Source organism: Myotis brandtii, unplaced genomic scaffold, assembly GCF_000412655.1.
Source record: "Myotis brandtii unplaced genomic scaffold, ASM41265v1 scaffold686, whole genome shotgun sequence".
Lineage (NCBI taxonomy): Eukaryota > Metazoa > Chordata > Mammalia > Chiroptera > Vespertilionidae > Myotis > Myotis brandtii.
In genome coordinates, this window is record NW_005370683.1 from 3060916 (window position 1) to 3083577 (window position 22662).

Here is a 22662-nt window from a genome sequence, read left to right on the forward strand (position 1 = left end):
AAGATTCACATATCAGGCTATTAACCAAAAGTTCCTTTTGGTTTCCAGTTATAAAACCCACTCAAACTACCTTTAGCAAGTAAAAGGAAAATATTGAAAGCTTATGAAATACAGACAGAAACCAGGTTTAGAGCCAGGAACTGGAAGGCCATTGGGCAGTTTCCCTTCTTCCCTTCTTTCTCCCCATGCCTCCCCACCCAACCGCCATCCATTTTTCCCATATTGCTTGGCAATGTCAGCGTCATACACCCAATTTATAATGTTGTGAACCCTGGGATTCATCTTCCTCACCAAAATCCCTTAAATTCTATCTTCTATAAATACATAGTTTTCAGTATTTCTGAATTAAATTCTATCTTCTATAAATACATAATATAAATATACCTGACAGAGAGGCTTCTCTCGAGATGTGGGGTGGAGGTGGGAAGAGACAACTAAGTAGAAACTGCAGAAGCTGCTCTATATTGGAGTTATAATTAATCATGCCCATCAGTAGTGTTTTCTGCCCTTTCCCTGGCACCTTTGGGTTCAGTTACCTCTTAACAACCCCCACTGCCATCACCTTTACTAAAAAAGAGACTATAGCAAACATTTTAAGTCTTTCATAACTATTGCATTAACAAGAACTTCATGTTGAGCTGAAAATTCACAATACCTTGAATACTGTAACAGAAATGAAAGGTTTTCTAAACTTTAGTACATACAAAATATTTAAATTGTCCAAAATCACACAAAAACAGAGAAAAAGAAAAAGTAGCACAACAGCACATGTGTGCTGAAACCATAACTTAATTTGTCAGAATGAGACATGGAGAAATTTCATAGTGGGAAAAGTGATTTCCCCTAAAATCACCTAGATAATACAGATTTTAATGACAAAAGGAATGGTATAATAGAGTGAATGTACCCGGTTCATTGAATCACCTGGCAAAAAAAGGCTAAAGATCTATCTTCCCCTGCAGAACAGATTGAAAATGTCACATTTCAACCATAAAGTGTTCTTTAATCATCCCAGCATATGAGTTTATAAAACAGTAGTACTTTTCCGAGCATGGTAAAGATGGCTGATCTTACCTGTTTGTTTTTCATAAATTTATCTCAGTGACATCCCTGAAGCTGTCTGGAAAAATAATCCAAGTTTCAGATTTCACTAGAGACATGACTTAAAGTATTAACCATGAAGGACACGCACACATAATGTTTCATGATAGTTAGAAATCATGATCAGCTGATCTGCCTTCCAGGCCCCTCCAAGCCACTTGCTGTATACCCCTCTTCAAAACCAAGCAGATTAATTTATCTTTGTCAAGGATTTAGTGTCAGTTAGGGCTTTATTTAGGTTTTGGATTTATATAATTCCCCTGAGTTATTGCAGCAGTATGGTAAGAGATAGATTAGAAACCTAGGCTGGGAATGTTAGTCATACTTCTTAAAACTAACTCCCTTTACTCTCTCTGCTTCATTATTTTTATAAAATGAAGATAGCAATTTCAGAGTACTTGTGAGGATTCCTGGTACATAAAAGAATGTGAAAGCTTACATGAAAATATTGTTAGTGACAATGTTTCTTGAATGCCAATAATTTCAAAATGTTACTTTCTTTAAACAAACAATAGCCCTTTACAATTGTAACCCATCACCATTTCTAGCTATAAAGACTTTTGCCTAGGTAGGGTTCCTCTCCATTTTCCTCGAATTCTTTCCTTTCTTTGGCCTTAGTCAATTTAAAACATGACTTTTTTTGTACAGTCAGGACTTTGTAATTTTTTTATTTTTAATGTTAAATCATTTGAGGACTGGACTACCTCATAAGCAATTTAAAATGTATTACTTTCTAAAAAGATTTATTTGGAACTAATTGTAAAATACATTTTTTGGATAATTATAACTTTAAACTGTATATTACTTTCTTCTTTTACTTGTATACGCCTTAGCTTCATTTAATTTCTCACCCAATATAATAATTTCTTTTATAACAATTAGTTATATGTAAAATAATCAGTTTAAATATTACATATACCTTTTAAAATTGATTTTTTAAATCAATTGAAATACATTCTAAGTGACAGCTATCTTTTAAGAAGCTGACTTGCCATTTTAACCTGTGATCTCCTTCATTGTGATGGATGTTTTAGACATTAACTTGGGAAAATGTCTAAATTAAGCCTTTCCCTCCCTAACTTTATTAAAGAATTTATATTTTTCTCAGATATGAAATTAAAAGCCACGTGAAAAATTTTGTAATTTTACAAAATATTTATTGTTAACCACTTTTTCAGCAATTAGAATTTTTAAACCTATTTTATAATGTACTTAATTATCATTAGTCTTCATTATGAATATTTTTGTTTATATTTAGCCTTTTCATATGTTTTGAATCTTAGAAGTAATTTTTTTTTTCCAAACCAGTAACAGATTTGAAGGGGATATTGAGTAATGAATACAATTACTTTTCTTGTAATCAATAATCTCCAGTGGTTTATTGTTTGATGAATAAGAAAAAAATGTTTACAGTGTAACATAAGTTATTTTGAGTCCAAGGAGAAATTAAACCATAAGTCTAACTATAAGTTATTTGAAGTCCAACCTGTTTATATCTATCTCCATTTTGATTTTGGTCTGTCCATTAGCTATCTTTTCTAAAACTTTCTTTTATTCATTTTTAAACATACTATGCTTTTTTGTTTGCAAGCTTCTGAGTTGCTTGGAACATTCTCAGTGCTTTTAATCCTTTCCCATTCCACCCATTATCTTTTCTTTGGAATTATTATTAATAATTATGTATTAGGAATTATTATTAATACTTTTTATTTCTCTCATGGCACTTACTGTATTCTACCTTGTCTTATGGTTATCTTAAATGTATCACTCTTTTTACTGGAACCTAATTTCCTTGAGCAGGATGTGCTACATTGCTGACAAAATCCAGTGCCTTGCACATGTGAGTTCTAGTTGTCTGGTGGGCACATCTGCCTTTCGTTCAAATGTATATCTGCGCTTGCAGATTCATTAATATCTATAACTAGAGGCCCAGTGAAGGAATTTGTGCACCAGTGGGGTCCCTTGGCCTGGCCTGCGGGATTGGGTCAAAACCGGCTCTCCGACAACCCCCAAGCGGTACCAGATTGCGAGAGGGTGCAGGCCAGGCTGAGGGACCCTACTGATGCACAGTCAGGGCTGGGGAGGGATGCAGGAGATTGGCCAGTCGGAGAAGGGCTGCGGGAGGGCTCTAAGGCATGTCTGGCCCGTCTCACTCAGTCCTGATCGGCCGGACCCCAGCAGCAAGCTAACCTACCAGTCAGAGCATCTGCCCCCTGGTGGTCAGTGTACATCATAGCGACTGGTTGACCAGTTGATTGTCTGCCCCCTGGTGGTCAGTGCATGTCATAGAGAGCGGTTGAGCAGCCTTAGCATATCATTAGCATATTCCACTTTGATTGGTTGAATGGACGACCAGACACTTAGCATATTAGGCTTTTATTATATAGGATAATATTTGTAATTCTCAATCCACATTGAGAAAACGCAAAGTTCATCATCCAGGGTCTAAGCAAAACAGAGCCATTTTCATTTGAAAGCTGCGATGATCAGACAAATATACCCCACCATTGCTCCTGATTTTACTTTACTAGTACATCTCTCCCCTTAAAATTTTATTATGAAAATTTTCAAACATGAGGAATTATACAGTGCACATCCATATAGTCCCCTGGATTCTTTAACATTTTCGTTTTTTTGTCATATATCTGTTCCTGTATTCATCCATTAATTCATCTTGTTTTTGATGCATATTAAAGTATATTGCGAATTTCATTACACTTTGTTTCTAATGCAGCATGTATGCCAGTGATGGTGAACCTATGACACGCGTGTCAGAGGTGACACGCAAACTCATTTTTTTGGTTGATTTTTCTTTGTTAAATGGCATTTAAATATATAAAATAAATATCAAAAATATAAATCTTTGTTTTACTATGGTTGCAAATATCAAAAAATTTCTGTATGTGACATGGCACCAGAGTTAAGTTAGGGTTTTTCAAAATGCTGACACGCCAAGCTCAAAAGGTTCGCCATCACTGATATATGCCATTAACTAGAGATTAATATTTGTGACTTTCTTCTTTTTTTAAAGAAATAAAATATTACAGATATAGATAAAACCCTTTTCAGATCCTTCCTGGCTCCCTTCCTTCTCAGAGCTGTCATTCTTATTCATGTTTTTGTATTTTTGTATGTATGTATCCCTAAATTAAATAAACTTTAAAAAACATACATAAATGGTATCTCTTAATTCCTTTGCAACTTTTTTCACTCAGTGTTAATTTAAGATTTGTCTAGTTCCTATATTTAATCTCTGTAGGACCTGCTTTTGGCATCAGTGAAGGATTCTGCGACTCTTTGAAATTACTTTTATTTTTGTTCATTTAGGGTATTGTGATTGAAAGAACAAGCAAGCTGGAAAGGGTAAAATGAAAATCATTTATATGTTAATCTTGGAATCCTGTAAATTTATAAGTTGATCTGTGTTTATGGATGAGAATTCTATAAACATTGATTTCTATGGGGTGTGGTTTTTTTTTTGTTTTTTTTTTTTGTTTTTTAGCATTTATCCACTTTATCATTATCTTTGCAATTACTTTTTTATGTGGCTGTAATAACTGCACCCACATATTGAGTATAGGCATTTGAGATCTAATCCATGTGCCCATAATGCATTTCTTAGCAACTACCAGTGGCCTTTTTAGCATCTGTGCTCTAAGAGCCAATGGGGCCGTAGCTTTGAAAAGGACATTTCAAAGATATATTTTCTATTAATATAGCACAAAGAGCAACATAGTTATAATAGCTTTGATGCCTTCTGCATTACTACAGACTCAAAATTAAAGAGTCTAAATTTGTCTCCACTATTTAACATCAGTATGCTGTTGCTTTTTGCCCAACCTCATCAACACATGAGACATTATGAATGTTTCCTTGTATATTAAGTCTCTATTGGAGTTACTTATTTTAACTTACATTTTTACATGCATTTCATCAAAATATTGTAGAACATTTCAGAAATGCTATATTTCACAATGCTCCTTTAAAAGTAGTAAGCTTTTATTTCCACTTTAATGACAAAATAGTTGCAAATATATATATTATTTAACTTACCAGGTTAACACCTATCACTACATGTTCCCCCTTTTTTTTCCACTCCATAGTTCTTTTTAACAACAGTGCTTGATAGAATTTTCTGTGATGATGGAAATGTTTTGAAGTTGCACTGTCCAATGTGAAAGCCACTAGTACTTGACATAGGGCTAGTGTGACTGAGGAAGTGAATTTTAAATTAAATTAATTAAAATTAAAATTTAATTAGTTACTTCTGGCTAATGGCTATATTAGATAGCACCGTTCTATTATCTCCATCATCCCAATAAACTGCTCTTGAAGTTAACCAGTTACTCTTTCATATCCAAATTCAGTCAATATACTGTATTTTGTTTGTCAGTTTCTTTGATCTTTCTCTGGCATTTGACTGACTATATCCTTATTTTATAAACTTCCCTTGGCACCTGTGCTTTCATTCTTCTGGTTTTTAGTCTCCTATTGTCTCTTCTGTGGCTAATATTTATGATTTTAGATGTCTACTCTGGGCTGCCTTTTGATCTTATATTACCATTCTCTTAGAGCTGATATTTAGCTATTCATTCAACATTTACTGAGTATCTATTGTGTACAAATACTGGGGCTAGAAAGAACTTACCCCTTTCTTTAAGGAACTCCCATGGCCTCAACTGGCCTCAATGTAAAGATAACTCTTTTCCCCCAATCCCTCTCTCCCTCCCTCCTATCCTCTCTCTTCTGTTTCCTTCTTTTGAAGTCTAGACTCAATACTCAAATTCCTTTTGATGGATACCTCAATTATGTATTAGTTACTGAACTTCTCTCCCATTCCCAGTACCCTTCCCCTTGAAATGAATTAAAAATCTTCCATCCATCAGTCTGTACATTATCATATCCATATTGCTTCTTAATTACTTGTACAGTCTCTAATCTCATCTTTAACACATCATGTCATGTGCCATTCATAGTCCCCACTCTCAGGAGTCTGTAGTATCAATTGCTAATCATTCTCTCTTCCTGATACATTGAAGGGATCCTCTTCCTCCTTATAGCTCTTTTCCCATTTGCTTATTGCTAATTTATAGGTTGAGGTCTAAACTCCTTGAAAGAAAGCTCTTCATGATCTACTTTGAAGGTGAACATACCCTATGCTTTAGCTATGCCAAATCAGCTGCCATTTCCTTTTCCTCCTTCATGTTTCCCTAGAGTGAACTTCTCATGTTTAAAGAATCAGTTCTTGAAATGGCAAATGTGATCATCATATTGATTTTTAAATATGTATATGATTAATGTTAGCAGAAAGTGAAGGACAACTTGAGGTAAAACTAAAATCAAAATAAAAGCACTATTGATAAAACAAACTAGTCTTCAATGTCAAAATTAGATGTTAAACATTAAGAAAAGAATTAGTCCTAACACCATTTTCTAATGCTCCCTTCTCTAGACAAAGTCAGAAGAGTTGTTTTTCCTGTTTCCATCATCAGCATCACTTTATACTAAATGCTTTCTGTATCGCAAGTACTATTCTGAGTGCTCTTAGTTATCTCATTTAATCCTCATAACAGCATAGTCAATTCTATTGGTACTGAATCTGAGGGCCCCGCCCCCCACCCCCCTTAAAAATTTGCTTGTGTGATTCTTTTTTTAAAATAGACCTTATTTACTAGAGCATTTTTAGGTTTATAGAAAAATTCTAAGAAAGTACAGAGAGTTCCCATATACCCCCTCTCTCCATACAGGGCTTCATCCATTAACATTTTACGTTGCTGTGATGCATTTGTTGTGATTGATGAACCAATGTTGATCCATTATTATGAACTAAAGTCCCTTGAGTTCACTCTTCGTGTCACTTAATTCTCTGGATTTTGACAAACGCAGAATGCATCTGACACAGTAGTTTCATCACCCTAAAAATGCTCTGTGCTTCACCTATGTATCCCCCCCGCTTCATCCAGCAGCCACTGACCTTTTTAAGGTCTCTATAGTTTTGCCTTTTCCAGAATGTCATATAGTTGGAATCATGCATTGTGTAGCCTTTTCAGACTGGCTTCTTTTACTTAACGATAAGCATTTAAAGTTCCTCCATATATACTTGCTGGGATTTTCTAGCCTATTGATATGATGGATTCTAATAATTGATTTTCAAATGTTGAATGAGCCTTGTATATCTGGAATAAATCCTACTTGGTTGTGTTGCATAATTCTACTACATTGTTTGATTCACTATTTTTTTTTTTTTTTGAGAATTTTTGGCCATTTACGTTTATGAGAGATACGAGAGGCCCAGTTCATGAATTCGTACACAGGTAGGGTCCCTAGGCCTGGCCTGCGATCAGGGCCGATCAAGGCCTTCCTTCCCTGGCTGCCAGATGCCAGCTGGGACCTTCCTTCATTTTGCGCCGCCCCCTGTTGGTCAGCACACGTCATAGCGATTGAACTCCAGGTCTCCCAGTCAAACTCCCGAGGGGACACTTTGCATATTAGCATATATCTATACATTGGTCTTGTAATTTTCTTTTCTAATGTCTGTCTTATTTTGGTAATAGGGTAATGTTGGCTCCATAGAATGTTAGGAAATGTTCCCTCTGCTTCTGTTTTCTAGAAGTGATTGTGGAGAAGTAGTATAATTTCTTCCTTAAATGTTTGGTTGAATTCACCAGTGAAATCATTTAGTGCTTTTTGTTTGGGAAATTTATTAATATTGATTCAATTTCTTTCATAGATATGGGCTTATTCAGATGATTTATTTATCCTTGTCTGTGTTTTGGACACTGTGTCTTTCTAGGACTTGGTGCATTTCATATAAGCTATCAAATTAGGCAGAGAGTTATTAATATTCCTTTATTACCCTTTTAATGTCCATGAGGTCAGTAGTGATGACCCCTATTTCAATTTTGATATTAAATAATTTGTGTCTTCTTTTTTGTCTTGGTTAGCTTGGCTAGAGGTTTATTGCTTTTAAAAAAAATCTTTTCAAAGAATCAGCTTTAGTTTTAGTGATTTCTCTAATTTCCTGTTTTCAGTTTCATTGCTTACATTGCATTTAATTTACTCTTTTTCTTGTTTTCTAGTTTAGAATATTAACTTTATATCTTTATTTTTTCTAATGTGCATTCAATGCTATAAATTGCTAAGCTCTACTTTTACTGCATCTCACAAATTTTGATAAGTTGTATTTTCATTTAGTTCAAAATATTTTTACATTTGTCTTGAGACTTTTTTGATCTCTGTGTTATTTGGAAGTGTGTTGTTTAATCTCCAAATATTTTGAGATTTTTCTACCTGTCGTTCTGTTGATTTCTAATTTAATTCCTTTATGGTTTGAGAGCATATAGTGTATGATTTCTGTTTTTTCAATTTGTTAAGGTGTGTTTTATGATTGCAGGATGTTGTCTATTCTGGTAAATATTCCATGTGAGCTTGAAAAAACCTGCAGAACTCGAAATGGGTTTCTCCAGGCCCAAAGCACAGTGTCTGCAGGGCTGCACTTCCTCCGGAGTTGCCAGGGGAGAATCGCTTCCTTGCCTTGTCGGTTCTCTAGAGGCTGCCTCATTCCTTGGCTGGTGGCTCCTTCCTCCATCTTTAAAGCTCATCATTCCACCTCTATTTCTGTGGTCACATTTCCTTTTTTTTTCTGGCGCTCCTGCATTTCTTGTTTACATGATTTTTGTGATTACATTTTCCCCACATGGATATTCCAGGCTAATCTCCCCAACTCAAAATCCTTAACATAAGCCCATCTGCAAAGCCCCTTATACCATGTAAGGCAGTGGTTCTCAGCCTTGGCTGCACATTAGAATCAACTGGGAATCTTTTAAAATCCTGATTTCTGGGCCTCATCCTCCGGAAATTCTGTTTCTTTGTTATGGGGTGGGGCCACAACATTAGTAACAAAGAAACAGAATTTCCGGAGGATGAGGCCCAGAAATCAGGATTTTAAAAGATTCCCAGGTGATTCTAATGTGCAGCTAAGGTTGAGAACCACTGAATTGTAAGGTATCATCCTCATGGGTTCCAGAGTTTAGGGTCTGGACATCTTGGGTGTGGGGTAGGTGGCATTATTCAGCCTCCCGCAGTAGTGGAGTCGGGATTTGAACTCAATAAGCCTATTCATGGAACTGCTTCTCTGTTTTATCCAACTTCGATATCACCTTCAACATCTAAATGTCTCCTTTATGCTTTAATTGTCTGTGTTTACCTTTCCAACTAAGATGGTCACAGGACATACAGCATTTGAACCAAATGAGTTCAGATTAAGGAAAATATATAGAATGATGAGGCATCAACAATAGAGAAAATAATTGTTTTTATTTGATTCCCCAGCTTTTTAAGGCTGTGTGCATGCCTCACTTTTGCAGTTAACCAGTTACCTCCTAACATTAATATAAACTAAATTATAAATTAAATATTAAGGTAAGTATATGCATACATACTCAAATTTAGTAGCCTCCTATGGCTAGTTGGCTGCTGTATTAGATAGCACAACTCTGACCTCAGACATTCCATCAGACTTCTCAGATAGCAGTGGGATGCTAATGCTAAAGAAAACTTGTCTGAAATGAAAATTCTAACAATTCATGTGGTCTTAATTTTTAGTTTCTCTATTTGTGGGATCAGAGTTGAGGCCTAAAATAATACACATTTTAGAGGTGGTTTATGTTATTACAGGTATTTTAGATATAGAACAAGCTTGCCATTGAGCTTGTTTGGCCAGATGCTCTTCTTCCAATCACCAGAAGCATAATTAATAGTAAAATGCCTTGGTAGTTTATTTTATCATACTCCTTTATTCCTAGAAGTACTGTATGAGACTTTATTAACACAGGCTACTATAATAAAGGACTGTGTGAAACCACATTTGGATAGTGTTTTTATTATACTGGCAAATTTAACTACATTTCTTTGCAGTTTATGTGAACCCCACCCAAACTTTAACCTGTTTCCCATTTTGATGAACTCCAATCAGGGGGAAAAGCAACAACAAAATAATCTTCCTGTGTGGCCTGTAGATATCAAATCTGAAGATTAGAATGCATTTCCAGCTAGGGACCATAAGCAAACAAACTCTCCTACAGATAACTACACCCTTCCTGTTTGGGACTGAGTTTACTGTGGAACAGATTTCGGAAATAGGTTTCTGACAGTTGTGAATTTTATTTATAAAATGTTGGAGGGTGTGGTTCTTCCTTTAACAAAAAACTAATTATTTTCTGTCTAATGGCCTACTAGTGTATTTGAAGCAGTCTCTTTAGAAAACTTACCCTTTAGTAGAGGGTTACATTGCTTTGGGCAGTTCTGGTTGTTCTTAACTAATGTATAATATTTGTCTATTTCAATGAATAATTCAGAAAGGACTTAAAATTAAAAAATAAAGCATAATCTTTAAATGCTTGTATTACCTTGTCTCCAGAGTGATATGATAGTAGTTTACAATTTAAATAAATGTATGAACACATTTTAATATGGTTTTACTTTTGATATGCACATCTGTAGCACATTTATGTTCTGTAAATATGCTAAATGAAGAGTTAGAGTTTAGGTAAAACAGCAGATTTACATTAAAGAATTTGCAGGTTAATTCACAGTGTAACATTATCCTCATCTAGTACATCTGTTATAAAGGAGCCTATAAAATTTAGGCCACCCACAAAGTGGTCTGCTGAGGCCTGTGGTTGGCATTAGAATGCTGTTATTATGTGGGCTGACTGGTTTGGTAAGGAATTTACCTCCACTAAGAATGAAACATGGTTCTGGCTTCCCCCCATAGGGGGTGCATTGGCTTGACTTGGGTACTATGTGTTTGTTAGAGCAGTTAATGTGCTCTGTTGCCTTGACATCACTTATAGTATGTGAATGGTATACTGTTTTCTATGCTGGTTTATTAGAGTAGTATTATCAATTCTGGGTCATGTAAATCTTAGGATAAACTGGAATAAATGGTTGGTTTAAATAGCTGGAATTAAACTTATTATTATAAGTAAATTTCATTATTTAGCGAAAGTGTGTGTGGGGTGTGCACATGCACACCCTGAAATGGAGAAAGTAGTTAAGGGATTTATATATTTTAATTTCTCTGTCATCTGAAGAGTTTATCCTATTAATTTTCTTGAGGTTTATGGATGGTTTTCAAGAGCAAGGACATGAATTGAATATAATTTAGCAACCTATTAGTGAGAGTCAAAATTAAATATTCTTTAAATATTTATTTTTAAGAAATAAAACATTGCAGACATTTAAAAAATACAGCAGCAACGACCACAGCTAGCAGTGATCATTTGAGGAGTAAACACTATCACAAGCCAAGCATTATCTCAAATTGTTTTTTTCTAAAGTTTTCTAAATGAACAAAATTCTTTTTCAGAGAATAAACATGTTATATTAATTGTTTTTGTTAAATTTAGAAAAGTCAAAATTAATTTAATAGTTCTTTTAAAAAGGATAATTTGTATTTCACTTAATTTTCATGGAGATTTAACTATAATTTTTCTCTAAATGCATGAATAACAAAGTATGAAAAATAACATAGACATCTAAAATGTATTTTGTGACTACAAATTAAGGAAATGACATTTTCTTAACAGTATGGAGGAAACAGCAATTTTTGGACAGGAAATAACCATCTAATTGCCACTGGTAAAAATTATATATAGTAATTAAAGTAAAATATAAACACTGAGGTAGAAAATATATACACATGTACATATGTAATATGTATTGATTTATATATACACGTGTGTGCACACTGTACCTTGGTGACTCTATAGTTAAATATTTATAGCTTGGAAATTTTTTTCAAGTAGTTACTTTTGGCATTCTTATAGTTGTTTGTTGTGTACTAACAGAATTTTGAATTTGTCATCTGGTCATTGTTCAAACAAATGATCAGAAGTTAGGTGCTCAGAAACTTTTCTTCCAAACAAGTAAATGAATAAATCCATTAATGTGCCTTACCTCGCTACTCTTTTGTTCCTAGTTCTTCTCACCTTTAGTCTGATGTCCTTTTTGTAGACTGCCTTATGCTGACAAAAGTCATGCCTAACTTCGGTAGTTAGTGATGGGGTATAGCAGTGTTTTCCTACTCATCAAAGTTGTCAGCAAACCTTAAAAATAGAGGTTTAAATGGCCTTTGGCAATTAGTGACTACTTAGGGCTGACAGAGGTTCAGTTATATTACTCTCTCCCTTTTGAACTGTAGCATCATAATTCTGCCAACTGAACCAGCTCAATATTTGACTAATTATTTTCACTTTCAGCTAACCACAATGTATTTCATCTTTCTAGGTTTACCGACAAGACTGTGAAACTTTCGGGATGGTTGTGAAAATGCTGATTGAAAAAGATCCTTCATTAGAAAAGTCCATACAGTTTGCATTGAGACAGAATTTACATGAAATAGGTGAGCGGTGTGTGGAAGAACTCAAGCATTTCATTGCAGAGTATGACACCTCTAGTCAAGACTTTGGAGAGCCTTTTTAAAAATTTACTTGCTCAGGCCAAAAAAAAAAAAAAAAAGGTACTAGATAGTCCCTCTCCCCCACTGGATTGTGTAAATCCTTAAAATATGGATTTTTTTTTGATGAAGAGAAATACTTTATGATAGTTGACCACAATTCCAATATCAAATAAACATCTAAAATAGTCTTAAGATATTTTAATTAGAATTTGTTTTATCTACGTGTAGAGCCTTCTAATTAATTACTTCCCTCCCCCCCCTCCCCCCCCCAAATGATGATGGGTCAAGTAATGTTTCAAGTCCTGGAGAACAGCTTTCTGTACTTATTCATGTGCTATAGTCTTCCATAGTATGTGATCATTTGTTTGGTCACACTAGTGTAATTTTTAGAGATCATTCCACTTAAACATTTATAAGATTTTTGCATTTCATAGTCATTGATACCATGTGAAAATGTTAGAATTCTAAGTTGTGATCTTATTGACTTGTTGCTTGCTTATCTTAGGCTTTGTAAGTTTTAATATGTTTAAGTATAAGATCCAAATACAATGGGGCCTTGATTTGCGAGTGTCCCGACTAACAAGTTTTTTGAGATACCAGCTGTCTCTTGGCCTATTTTTTGCATTGAGTTGATAGAGTAATTTGAGTTAACGAGCTCCTTAACGAGCTGGGTCTCGGAACGAATTAAGCTCGTAAGTCAAGGCCCCACTGTATACTGAATACCTTGGTATCTTAGAGAATATTTGCTTTGAGTATAAATTCTCATTGTGGTAACTAGAGCACTTAAATCTCTTAAAAGACACCTCACAATAAAATCCTGTTTTCTAAGTAAATGAACCTAAATTAATGTCTTCTATGAAAATAATCCTGAAATTCTTGTGTGTATCTTAGACAACATCATATATAGGTAATTTGAGATGAAAGATGAGGGCCATTTTAAAGCTTATATTTCTTTTAAAATTTCTAATTGAAAGATAAAAATTTAGAATTTGAGGGAGTAGTAGAGCTCCTTTTTTTTTTTTTTCCATTGGCCCATATTCCCTATCTCAAGAAAGAAGACCGGTAACATATCCATAATTAAACGATTTACGATTATGTCTTTGTTAATCTCTTTGTATTCTAAAAAGTTCTTTCTTTTGCTGCTTTTCTAAGGGGTTCTTAACCCTTCAAAAGTGTTCTTGGAAGAAACAAAGCAGAGTAGGTAATAAGCCTGGCACAATGACCTTTCACCAAGCAGTCTGTGTAAACCATCCTTTATGAGCTAGCCATCCAAATAACAGGTTAGTTAGGAATCTAACTGGGACGATTAGGATATTCCACTCATTTCCTGATCACTTCCAGCTGTCCAGAGGCATTTAGCCAAAATATGTAATTTTGTAGCATTAGTTAGGAAACCTTAAAAATTATGTTTGTTATTACTACCCAGTATCATTATCCTCCCATCCTCTTTCCATTACCACTCTTCTCACCTGAATTCTGGCATCATTTTTAGTGGCCTTTATTGATACTATCTTAACAGCTACCCAGCGTAGATAAACATTTTATTAAATGTGGAAATAATATAAATAATTTTAGCAGATCCTATAATAGGTACCTTAAAAAATGTATTATGCCATTCCACAAATTTAAAATTGAAGGCAACAATTATTTTCTTAAGTTTCCTATATAATACCTTGAGTTTTAATTATTGCCATTTAGATGCTGTACATAGCCAAAACTCAACCCCACGTATCATCTCTGATATCCTTTATTAATATGAGCAATGATTTTGTTTGTTACAATCACCGTAGAAAGAATAAAAGTACTGATTTTGTTTCTCCCCTGTCCCCATGTGTTTCTTCTCCTTCAATGTTGTAGTTCCAGGATCCATTTTCCTTAGTCGAGATGTCACAATTTAATAAATAAACTTGAGAAACTACCATGGAGGCAAAAGAGTTGTTCACTTTTTTGAAATTCATTAAATTATAGGACTTTTACTCAAATGAATTTAAATGTAGGTTCAACAGATAACATTTAAACATTAAAGCAGTTTATAATAAACTTGCCACCAGCTTTATTCTGGTAGGTTTGTCAGTGTTAAATCTGTGTTTTTTGTTTTTTTCTTTAAGCTTTAAAGTCTAATTTTAGGATAAATTCAGATGTGTACCAGCGTGTGTATTTTGCAAAATGTCCTTCATTAAAAAAATGTGTTTGTAAATTATCCATTGTTTGTGAGTCTGCCCAGCTGATGTGATAACATTTTCATTGTCTTATAAAGCCTTGGTGATCAAAAGGGGAAAGCAGATATTGTGAAGCTTTTTGTGAATTTGAAAAGTGCAAAATAAAGCAACTAGGTTTAAATAATCGGATTGTCGTTTTTCTTTTTAATGGGCTTGAAGTGTTTTGCTAAAATGTAGATTTTTCTTCCTTTCTACTGCAAGATTACTCCTTACTGTTCAGTTCATCCACTCAGCAGGATGGAGGAAGTTTGAGAATTGAGAAGTATTACTACCTTTGGTGTCATAGGGAGTCTTGATATCTGAGAATGCAGTTAAACATAAAGTCAAGCCCAGAGTAGTGCTCAGTGGGTGTGTAATTATGAGCCTGGTTTCAGAGAACTGCAGGATTAAAATCCCAGATCTTTGTAGTAACCTCTGGAGGGCTCTGGAGCCATGCTGTCTTTGTGACCCCAGTTCCTAGCATCCTTTGGGATGTTTTAGGGATTCAAATTTATTGAGACTTCACAAAAGAAGTGAAATTTAACACCTGGGTCTTATTCCAGCAGAAAAAGGGAAGTATTAGAAGTCTAGGAGGAAGGGACAATATAGGGATTGAAGTTGGTTGGGGAAGATGTAGGAGACGAATGTAGAAAAGGGTAGGGTGAGAGCAGAATGTGAAGAATTTTGAATGCTTATAACTTTGTCCTTTCTCTCCTACTTAACAATGAGGTTTGAAAATACTACTTTTGTATTTATTTATTCTTGCCAAAAATGTTGATTTCTCATACACCCTCAGCCACTTCCTAGCCCTGAGCCAGTTCATAGACGCAGAACCTCTTGAAGGAAGGGGAGGCCATATCCCCTTAAGAAAGGACTCTGCTACCTTGCCGAAATATTATGTAGTGGTTTCAGCTTCCTTTCAGAGCTTCCTGCCAATGGTCCTAAACTCCAAGACTGACAGTTCTTTGGCAAACATTTTGGAGATGGTGGTCTGACCATCCCTGAAGTATTCTTGGTGGACAGTATTCAGTGTTGCAGGATGCTGGCCACCCAGGTGGCTGCACGGCTGTAATGCTGCTGAGGCTGACACCCGGAGCTCCCGTAACGACCACATTCTCCTGGCCACACCAAGGTTTGTGGGTTAGCACAGTACATTTATCATCTCCTTCCTACCAGTTCTCTTGAGAGCACTGATGTTACCCAATTCAGTGATACAAAAAAAGGGAGGCTAGTAACTAAGGTAGTTAGAATATATTATCTCCTTATTCCATGGCAATGGAGTCAAAATTGAGTCATTTAACTGCCTCATTAGGACTGTATTTACTTTTCTTGTAGTTAGGTGTGACTAAGTTAGACTACATTCTCTCATATGGAATTTGAGTGAAAGTACTGTTACTTATGGTCTGGGACCCTTAGGACAATAGATATGCCTCCTCCATGCTCTCTTTTATCCCTTCCCAAAATTGAAGCAATAACAACCCAGCCTTGGTTTATTGCAGAGGACAAGATGGAAGGAACCTGGGTCCCTTCGTGACCAAATGGAGTATTGAACTGTTGCGTGAAAGAGGCATCAATGTTTTTATTGTTTAAGCCACATGATTGGTTTCTTGTTAGCAGCTCACTTTTGCTCAAATAAATGATAATGGAGGGTTGACTTCACTGAAGTTGCCCTTGGCTGGTGGCACCAGTCCCACATTTCCATTGTAATAATTGATCTTGGAGTAATGGGGACTGGTTGTATAAAAGGCTTTGCCAGTCCACTGAATTTGTTTCAAGTCATATTTGAAATGTCACTTGATGAGAAATATTAAAGCCTCATGCACATTTGTATAGTAGTAGAGACAGCTTGAATCTATAGCATGCTGTTTTTTTGAGCTCTGTTCCCACAGATTAATGGTGTTCTAATGATAGACCATTATCATTAAAATTGTATAAGGTTTTAAGCTGTCAATCGTGTGTGTGTGTATGAAATGGTAGCAGTTTTCTGAAATATATACATTCAAGAACATGTAAAATAACCACAACATATATAGACACTTGCTGCAAGAGGACATCTGGGGTATGCCCCCACTGCCCAGGTTACCCACGTGCTATCTGTGTTTCCTGGTTAGAATACATACAAGATGGGGTGGAGGGAAAAGTGTCAGAGCTGCCCTGGCCAATGGTCATGTGGCCTTCAGGACTGCATCTTAAGGGAAAGCTCCCTTGGCCCAAGGCCCATTTCTGGGGTCACCTGTTGGCACCCTCACTTATGAACTTTCTGGCTGAGACCCTGCCACTGTCTTTGAGGGCACTGAAGGTTCACTGAGAGCATGAGGCCGGGCAAGCTGCCTGAGAAGGGGAGAGGATCCAATGACTGTCCCTACATCCTCCAAGTGGGAAGAGTACATCCTTCGTGACCAAACTCCTGAGAAGGACACTGGCCCAATGTCTGCAACACCTTCAAGTCGTCCAGCTCCAGCCACCTGGGCTCCTCCCTGGCACCAGATCCCAGATGCCCTCTGCCCACAGCCTGTGCTTGTCTGGTGGGTAAGGTGGGGAAGGCTTCTGAAGCCAGGTGGGGGTCAGCCCCCAGTGGATGGGGCTGTGGGAGGCAGGGCCGAGGCTGGGTGAGGAATGGAAGAAGATGCAGTCCATCAGCAAGCAGCTCACCAGGCTGAGGCATCTGTTTTGTGCTCAAGTTTTTGATTTCCCTTTCCTCTCTTAGATCGGACTGAATGTTAGCTGTGCCACGGGCCATGCGACGTGGCACCCCACCACTGCAGTCCACGGATGTCACGGGTGGTGTTCCATTGCTGCAGGGCTGCTCAGTCAAGAGGTGGTCTTGTGTGAACATCGGAGCAACCTGATCCATCCCAGGGCCCTGGAGAGACGGAGCGCTCTCAGCATCTCCTCCTCCCAGCATCTCCTCATCCCCGGGCAGCTTGATGGCCATGGCCTTCCTGCCCCGCCTCTGTGCTGAGGTGGGAATGTTGGCGAAGGGATAATGTCCTTGACTGCTAAGCTAGGGTAGGTGTGTGGGACTAGCCCCACTTTGGCAGGAATTTCCCATTTTTAAAACTTCGCATCTTGCTACTTTTTTTACAGTAGAATCTAGCGTACCATATTGGATATGGCTTAAACTGTGTATCAGGTTTAATATACTAAATACTTTATAGGATTATGAAAAGCACCATGTTTTTCATTTATTTCACTATCTAAACAAGGTTAGAGTCACATTCTAGTGTTTTTTTGACTCACGAACATTTTCCCATGTAATAAACCCGTGGGGATTGTATTCTCATTTTACATTCAAGGGCAAGAGAAGTTATAACTTGCCTTAAGGTCAGATTGCTGGAAGTGGGAATGCTAGAGATTTACTCAAATCTTTATTTTTTTTTTAAATCCTCACCAGAGGATACCTTTTCCATTGATTTTCACAGAGTGAAAGAGGGAGGAGTAAGGGAGCGAAGAAAATTGATGTGAGAGACACACCTACTGGCTGCTTCCCGCAAGCGCCCTGACCAGGGAAGGGGAGCGAACCCGCAACCCAGGTATGTGCTTTTGATTGGGGATTAAACCCAAGAACCTCCGGTACAACAGCCAACGCTCTAACCACTGAGAAAACTGGCCAGGGCTCAAATCTTTAAACTCTGAATTCAGTGTTCCTGGAAATGGTGGAAAAGCTTGGTGGTCACTATATCCTGTTACTGCTACCTTCTGTATTGGTTACCATGACTTCTGCTTTGGAGCTGTTGTAGAAAACACCTTTGAGGTTCATGAGGGGTAGTTGTTAAGGGGCAAGTAGCATGTGGGGTTACAGCCCCCATGGCCAGTGCAGCCCAAGACTCGGCTCTATGGGTGCTATACCTGGACCCCTGGTGGAGTTGGAGAAGAGCCATTTAAGTGGCATGAACCTGGTAATTCAACTCTCCTAGGAACCAACATTAATTAAATATAGTTAACACCTTTTCAGCTTTGCTTACATGATGTTTGGAGATTCCAGGCTAAGATTGCTGCCAATAGCATCCCTCTGAGATGTAGAAAAAAATCTTCCTTTTCATCCTGGTAACTGGGGAGAAATAACATGAGGGAGGATGATACCTTTCACACAACTCGCTGCAGTCTTCAGACTGTCTAATTAACGAGGCTAACGCTGACTTGAAGCATATGCATTTTGGGGGGAGATAATCTTCAAACTTGCTCACGACTTAGTGTAACCTCTTGCTCACTCAGAATCCCAAGCATTAATATTAAAAAGCACCAGCTTTCTTTAAAACTTCCAGATCCCATGAGCCATGGTCTTTGGAGGGATCCTTTCTGGAATCCTGGCCAGTCGGTAAAAGAAAGTCACAAAAGGGAAATGACACTGCTGAGTGGGAAGACTTTTCTGACCTGAAAAATTCAGTCCAGTCTCCACCAAGTCCTGGAGCTGGAAGGAAGCCTTGGTGATGGTGTGGCTCTCACTTTACAGAGTGGAAACTGGGTCAGAGTACTCAACCTGCTCGAATGAATGAGGGAGGTGCGTCTCCTCACCCGGATCTCCTGACTCCTGGCGTCCAGCGTGCTTTGCACCACTCCCAAGATCATCTGGGTGGCGGGTTTCTGTTAGCCTAGTGATCATCTTTTTCAAGGCCAGTCTCTTGGCTCACTTCCATAAAAATGCTGAAACAAGTTATCAGCATTTATGCTGGTTCCATGTTCTTCGTGGTACTAACTTGTCTGGAATCAAATGCTTCCAGGGAAGGGGCTGCAAGTTCTCAAGTTGGTGTAACGGCGCCCATGCACACAGAGCAGGGGAGATGTGAACTCTCCTTTGCAAAAAAGCAAAGTTGAGGCTAAAATTGATCCCTGTAATGGAACTTCTAACAGGTCTGTTTAAAAAGAATAACTTGGCTCTAATCCTGTGACCAGTTCTATATGTACCTATTATCTTTCCCTCCACACTTATTTGTGAAAGCCACCCTTACACTTTATTCCCCTGAAAAGTTCAGGATTTTATGACCTTGGCAATATGTGAGCTCAGAGGTGCAAAATTCAGTTTGCTCCTGCTTATTTCTCCTTGGCCCTGTTTACCTGGAAGCCTTCCCAATGTGTGAGAGATTGCAGAACCCCAAGTGGACTGGGCAGGAGCATGCCTTCTGCTTTTAAACAGGTCCAAAGAATGGCTAGAGAACCTACCTAGGCAATTAGCAATTTCCTCATTCGGCTAATTAAAATAGTTCATCTGCCGAAACCGGTTTGGCTCAGTGGATAGAGCGTCGGCCTGCGGACTGAAAGGTCCCGGGTTCGATTCCGGTCAAGGGCATGTGCCTGGGTTGCGGGCACATCCCCAGTGGGGGATGTGCAGGAGGCGGCTGATCGATGTTTCTCTCTCATCGATGTTTCTAACTCTCTGTCTCTCTCCCTTCCTCTCTGTAAAAAAATCAATAAAATATATTTAAAAAAAAATAGTTCATCATAATTGTGTTACTAACATTGAATTGATGAGACTCTTAGTGTAATTTTTTTATCCCATTAAATTTTCTTCTTTGTGTATCCAAAAAGGTCACATGTATTTCTATAAACAATAATTTGTTGTGCCTCCCCTAGGCAGCTCCGAGGTTTAGGGGGATCAGCTTCAGGCTCTTGAATTTATGACTCATGCATTGGAGACTTGCTGATGGCAGGCTTATTTTATTCACAATGTTTTAGAAATGTTTGAATTAGTTGCTAGTATTTAAAAACTGGGATATTTCACAAATGTTCAAATTCCCAATTTCTCTTGAGGGGCTACTAACCTGGTTCTCCTTTTCGTGGCAGGAGTCAAGTGTCCATTAGAAATGAAGCTCAATACATGAGTGTGCCCACACTATGTTAATAATGCTTGTAGTGAGATTTCCTGGGCATTCCTGAAATAAGTCCACACCAATTGGGCAAGGATGTGTGCCATGTGTGGAAATCCAGCAGTCGTGGGTGCCCAATGTTATTACCCTTTTAAAAAGGCCCATGATTTGTATGTAAAGTGAAAGGGTTAGACAACACATGGTATCTCCTTTCACTTCTGGAACTTTTTATTTAACTCGGGAACTAGAAAGCAGAGAGTCAAGAATAGCAAATGCACACACAGAACGGATCATTGCCTTTTAATGAGGGCTAAAAGGAGTGTTCCAAAGAGTTTTAGGTCGGTCTGTGTTTCCTGGACCACAGTGAAGCCTTTGACTGCATTGACTGTGCAAAGCTACAGATTGCACTGAAAGTGGGCGTGCCTCAGCCCTTAACTGTCCTGATGCGTCTACCATCAGGACAGAATATGGAGGAATAGTTTCCTATAGGCAAAGGTGTCAGACAAGGGTGCACCTGATCTTCCTATGTGTTTAATCTGTAGGCAGAACATGTCACATGAAAAACTGAGCTAGACTCAGGAAGTGATAATTAGTGGAAGAAATATCAATAACTAAATATATGCAGATGACAGCATCTTATGGGAAGAAAGTAGCAATAATTTGAAACTTTTGATGAAAATGAAAGTGCCAAAATAGGACTGCATTTGAACAGCAAAAATATAAAAATCATGACTACAGAAGAAATACACAACTTTAACAAAGACAATGAGGACATTGAAATTGTGAAAGATTTTGCTTATCTTGGCCCAGTCATGAATTCCCATGGAGACTGCAGCCAAGAGAAGGCAGTGGAGGAATTAGGAGATCACTAGGAACAAGGATTTGCTATCAGAGGCCAAGCCTAAGGTCACCCACATCCTCCCAGTCTCAATTACCATGTACGGATGTGAAAGGTGGACGAAGGAAGCAGGCAAGAAAAAAATGGATTCATGTGAAATACAGTGTTAAATGTCTACAGACACCCTAAACCGCCAGAAAGACAAACAAGTGGGTCCTACAGCAAATAAAGCGTGAAATGTCACTGGAGGCAAAAATGAGAAAACTGAAGCTGTCCTACTTCGGGCACATCCTGAGAAGGCAGGTTCTTTGGAAAAGACAATAATGCTGAGAAAAATAGAAGATCAAATACCAGATGGATTGACTCCATAAAGGAAGCCACGGGCAGGCGTTGGCAGAGCTGAACAGGGCTGCTAAGTACAGGCCATAGTGGGCATCACCCACTCATAGGGTCCCCGGCATGTAGCACACACCGGAGTTCCTGCGGTCATTCTGTCAGCGTCCCTCCATGGATCATAAGCTAAATGTTCTCCAATTTGGCCTGACGTGAGGAAAATGCAATCATTAGGATTCTGCTTCACCCATTGAGAGATTAGAGGCAGTGTTTTAACATCTGAGGCTTATCTTGGGACCAAATTTTAGCATTTAGTGACTGACCACACATTTTGCACTCTTGTTAAGTAAATCTACGCACACCTTTTAGCAACTATGCTTAATTTTCTTATCTTTATAGAACTGCAAGGCAGTCGCTTTCCTTTCTCCCTTTGTCAATAAGCTTTAAGGGTTACAGTATCATTGTGAGTAAATATTTCTGCATGTTCTTAAGCCTTTGCCAATCTAACCCTTATAAAAGGAAATGCAAAAAATGAAGTGTGAGAAGAAGCAAAAGCAACTAATCTTTTGAGAATGACTTGAAAACCACTGAGGACAGTGACTTCATTTATAACCACATTTTCCCAGGCTAAGCATGACCTGTTTATTATTTGTTATCCATCCTCTATGACAGTGGTTCTCAACCTTCTGGCCCTTTAAATACAGTTCCTCATGTTGTGACCCAACCATAAAATTATTTTCGTTGCTACTTCATAACTGTAATGTTGCTACTGTTATGAATCATAATGTAAATATCTGATATGCAGGATGGTCTTAGGTGACCCCTGTGAAAGGGTCGTTCGACCGCCAAAGGGGTCGCGCGACCCACAGGTTGAGAACCGCTGCTCTATGAGCACCATATAGCAACAGTCTTTTCTAAAGGATGCCC

At 37.7% G+C, this 22662-nt stretch overlaps 1 protein-coding gene across 4 annotated transcripts in view; it reads left to right on the forward strand.

Annotated features, from left to right (window-relative positions):
- PPHLN1 (periphilin 1) overlaps positions 1-12754 on the forward strand; it is a 99344-nt gene extending 86590 nt beyond the window's left edge. For all 4 annotated transcript variants that reach the window (XM_005881694.2, XM_005881696.2, XM_005881693.2 and 1 more), the window contains one exon: positions 12391-12754. In XM_005881694.2, coding sequence (XP_005881756.2) covers positions 12391-12585 — 195 coding nt within the window. In that variant the 3' untranslated portion in view covers positions 12586-12754. The remainder of the gene's footprint in view (positions 1-12390) is intronic.
- Positions 12755-22662: the final 9908 nt, after the last annotated feature.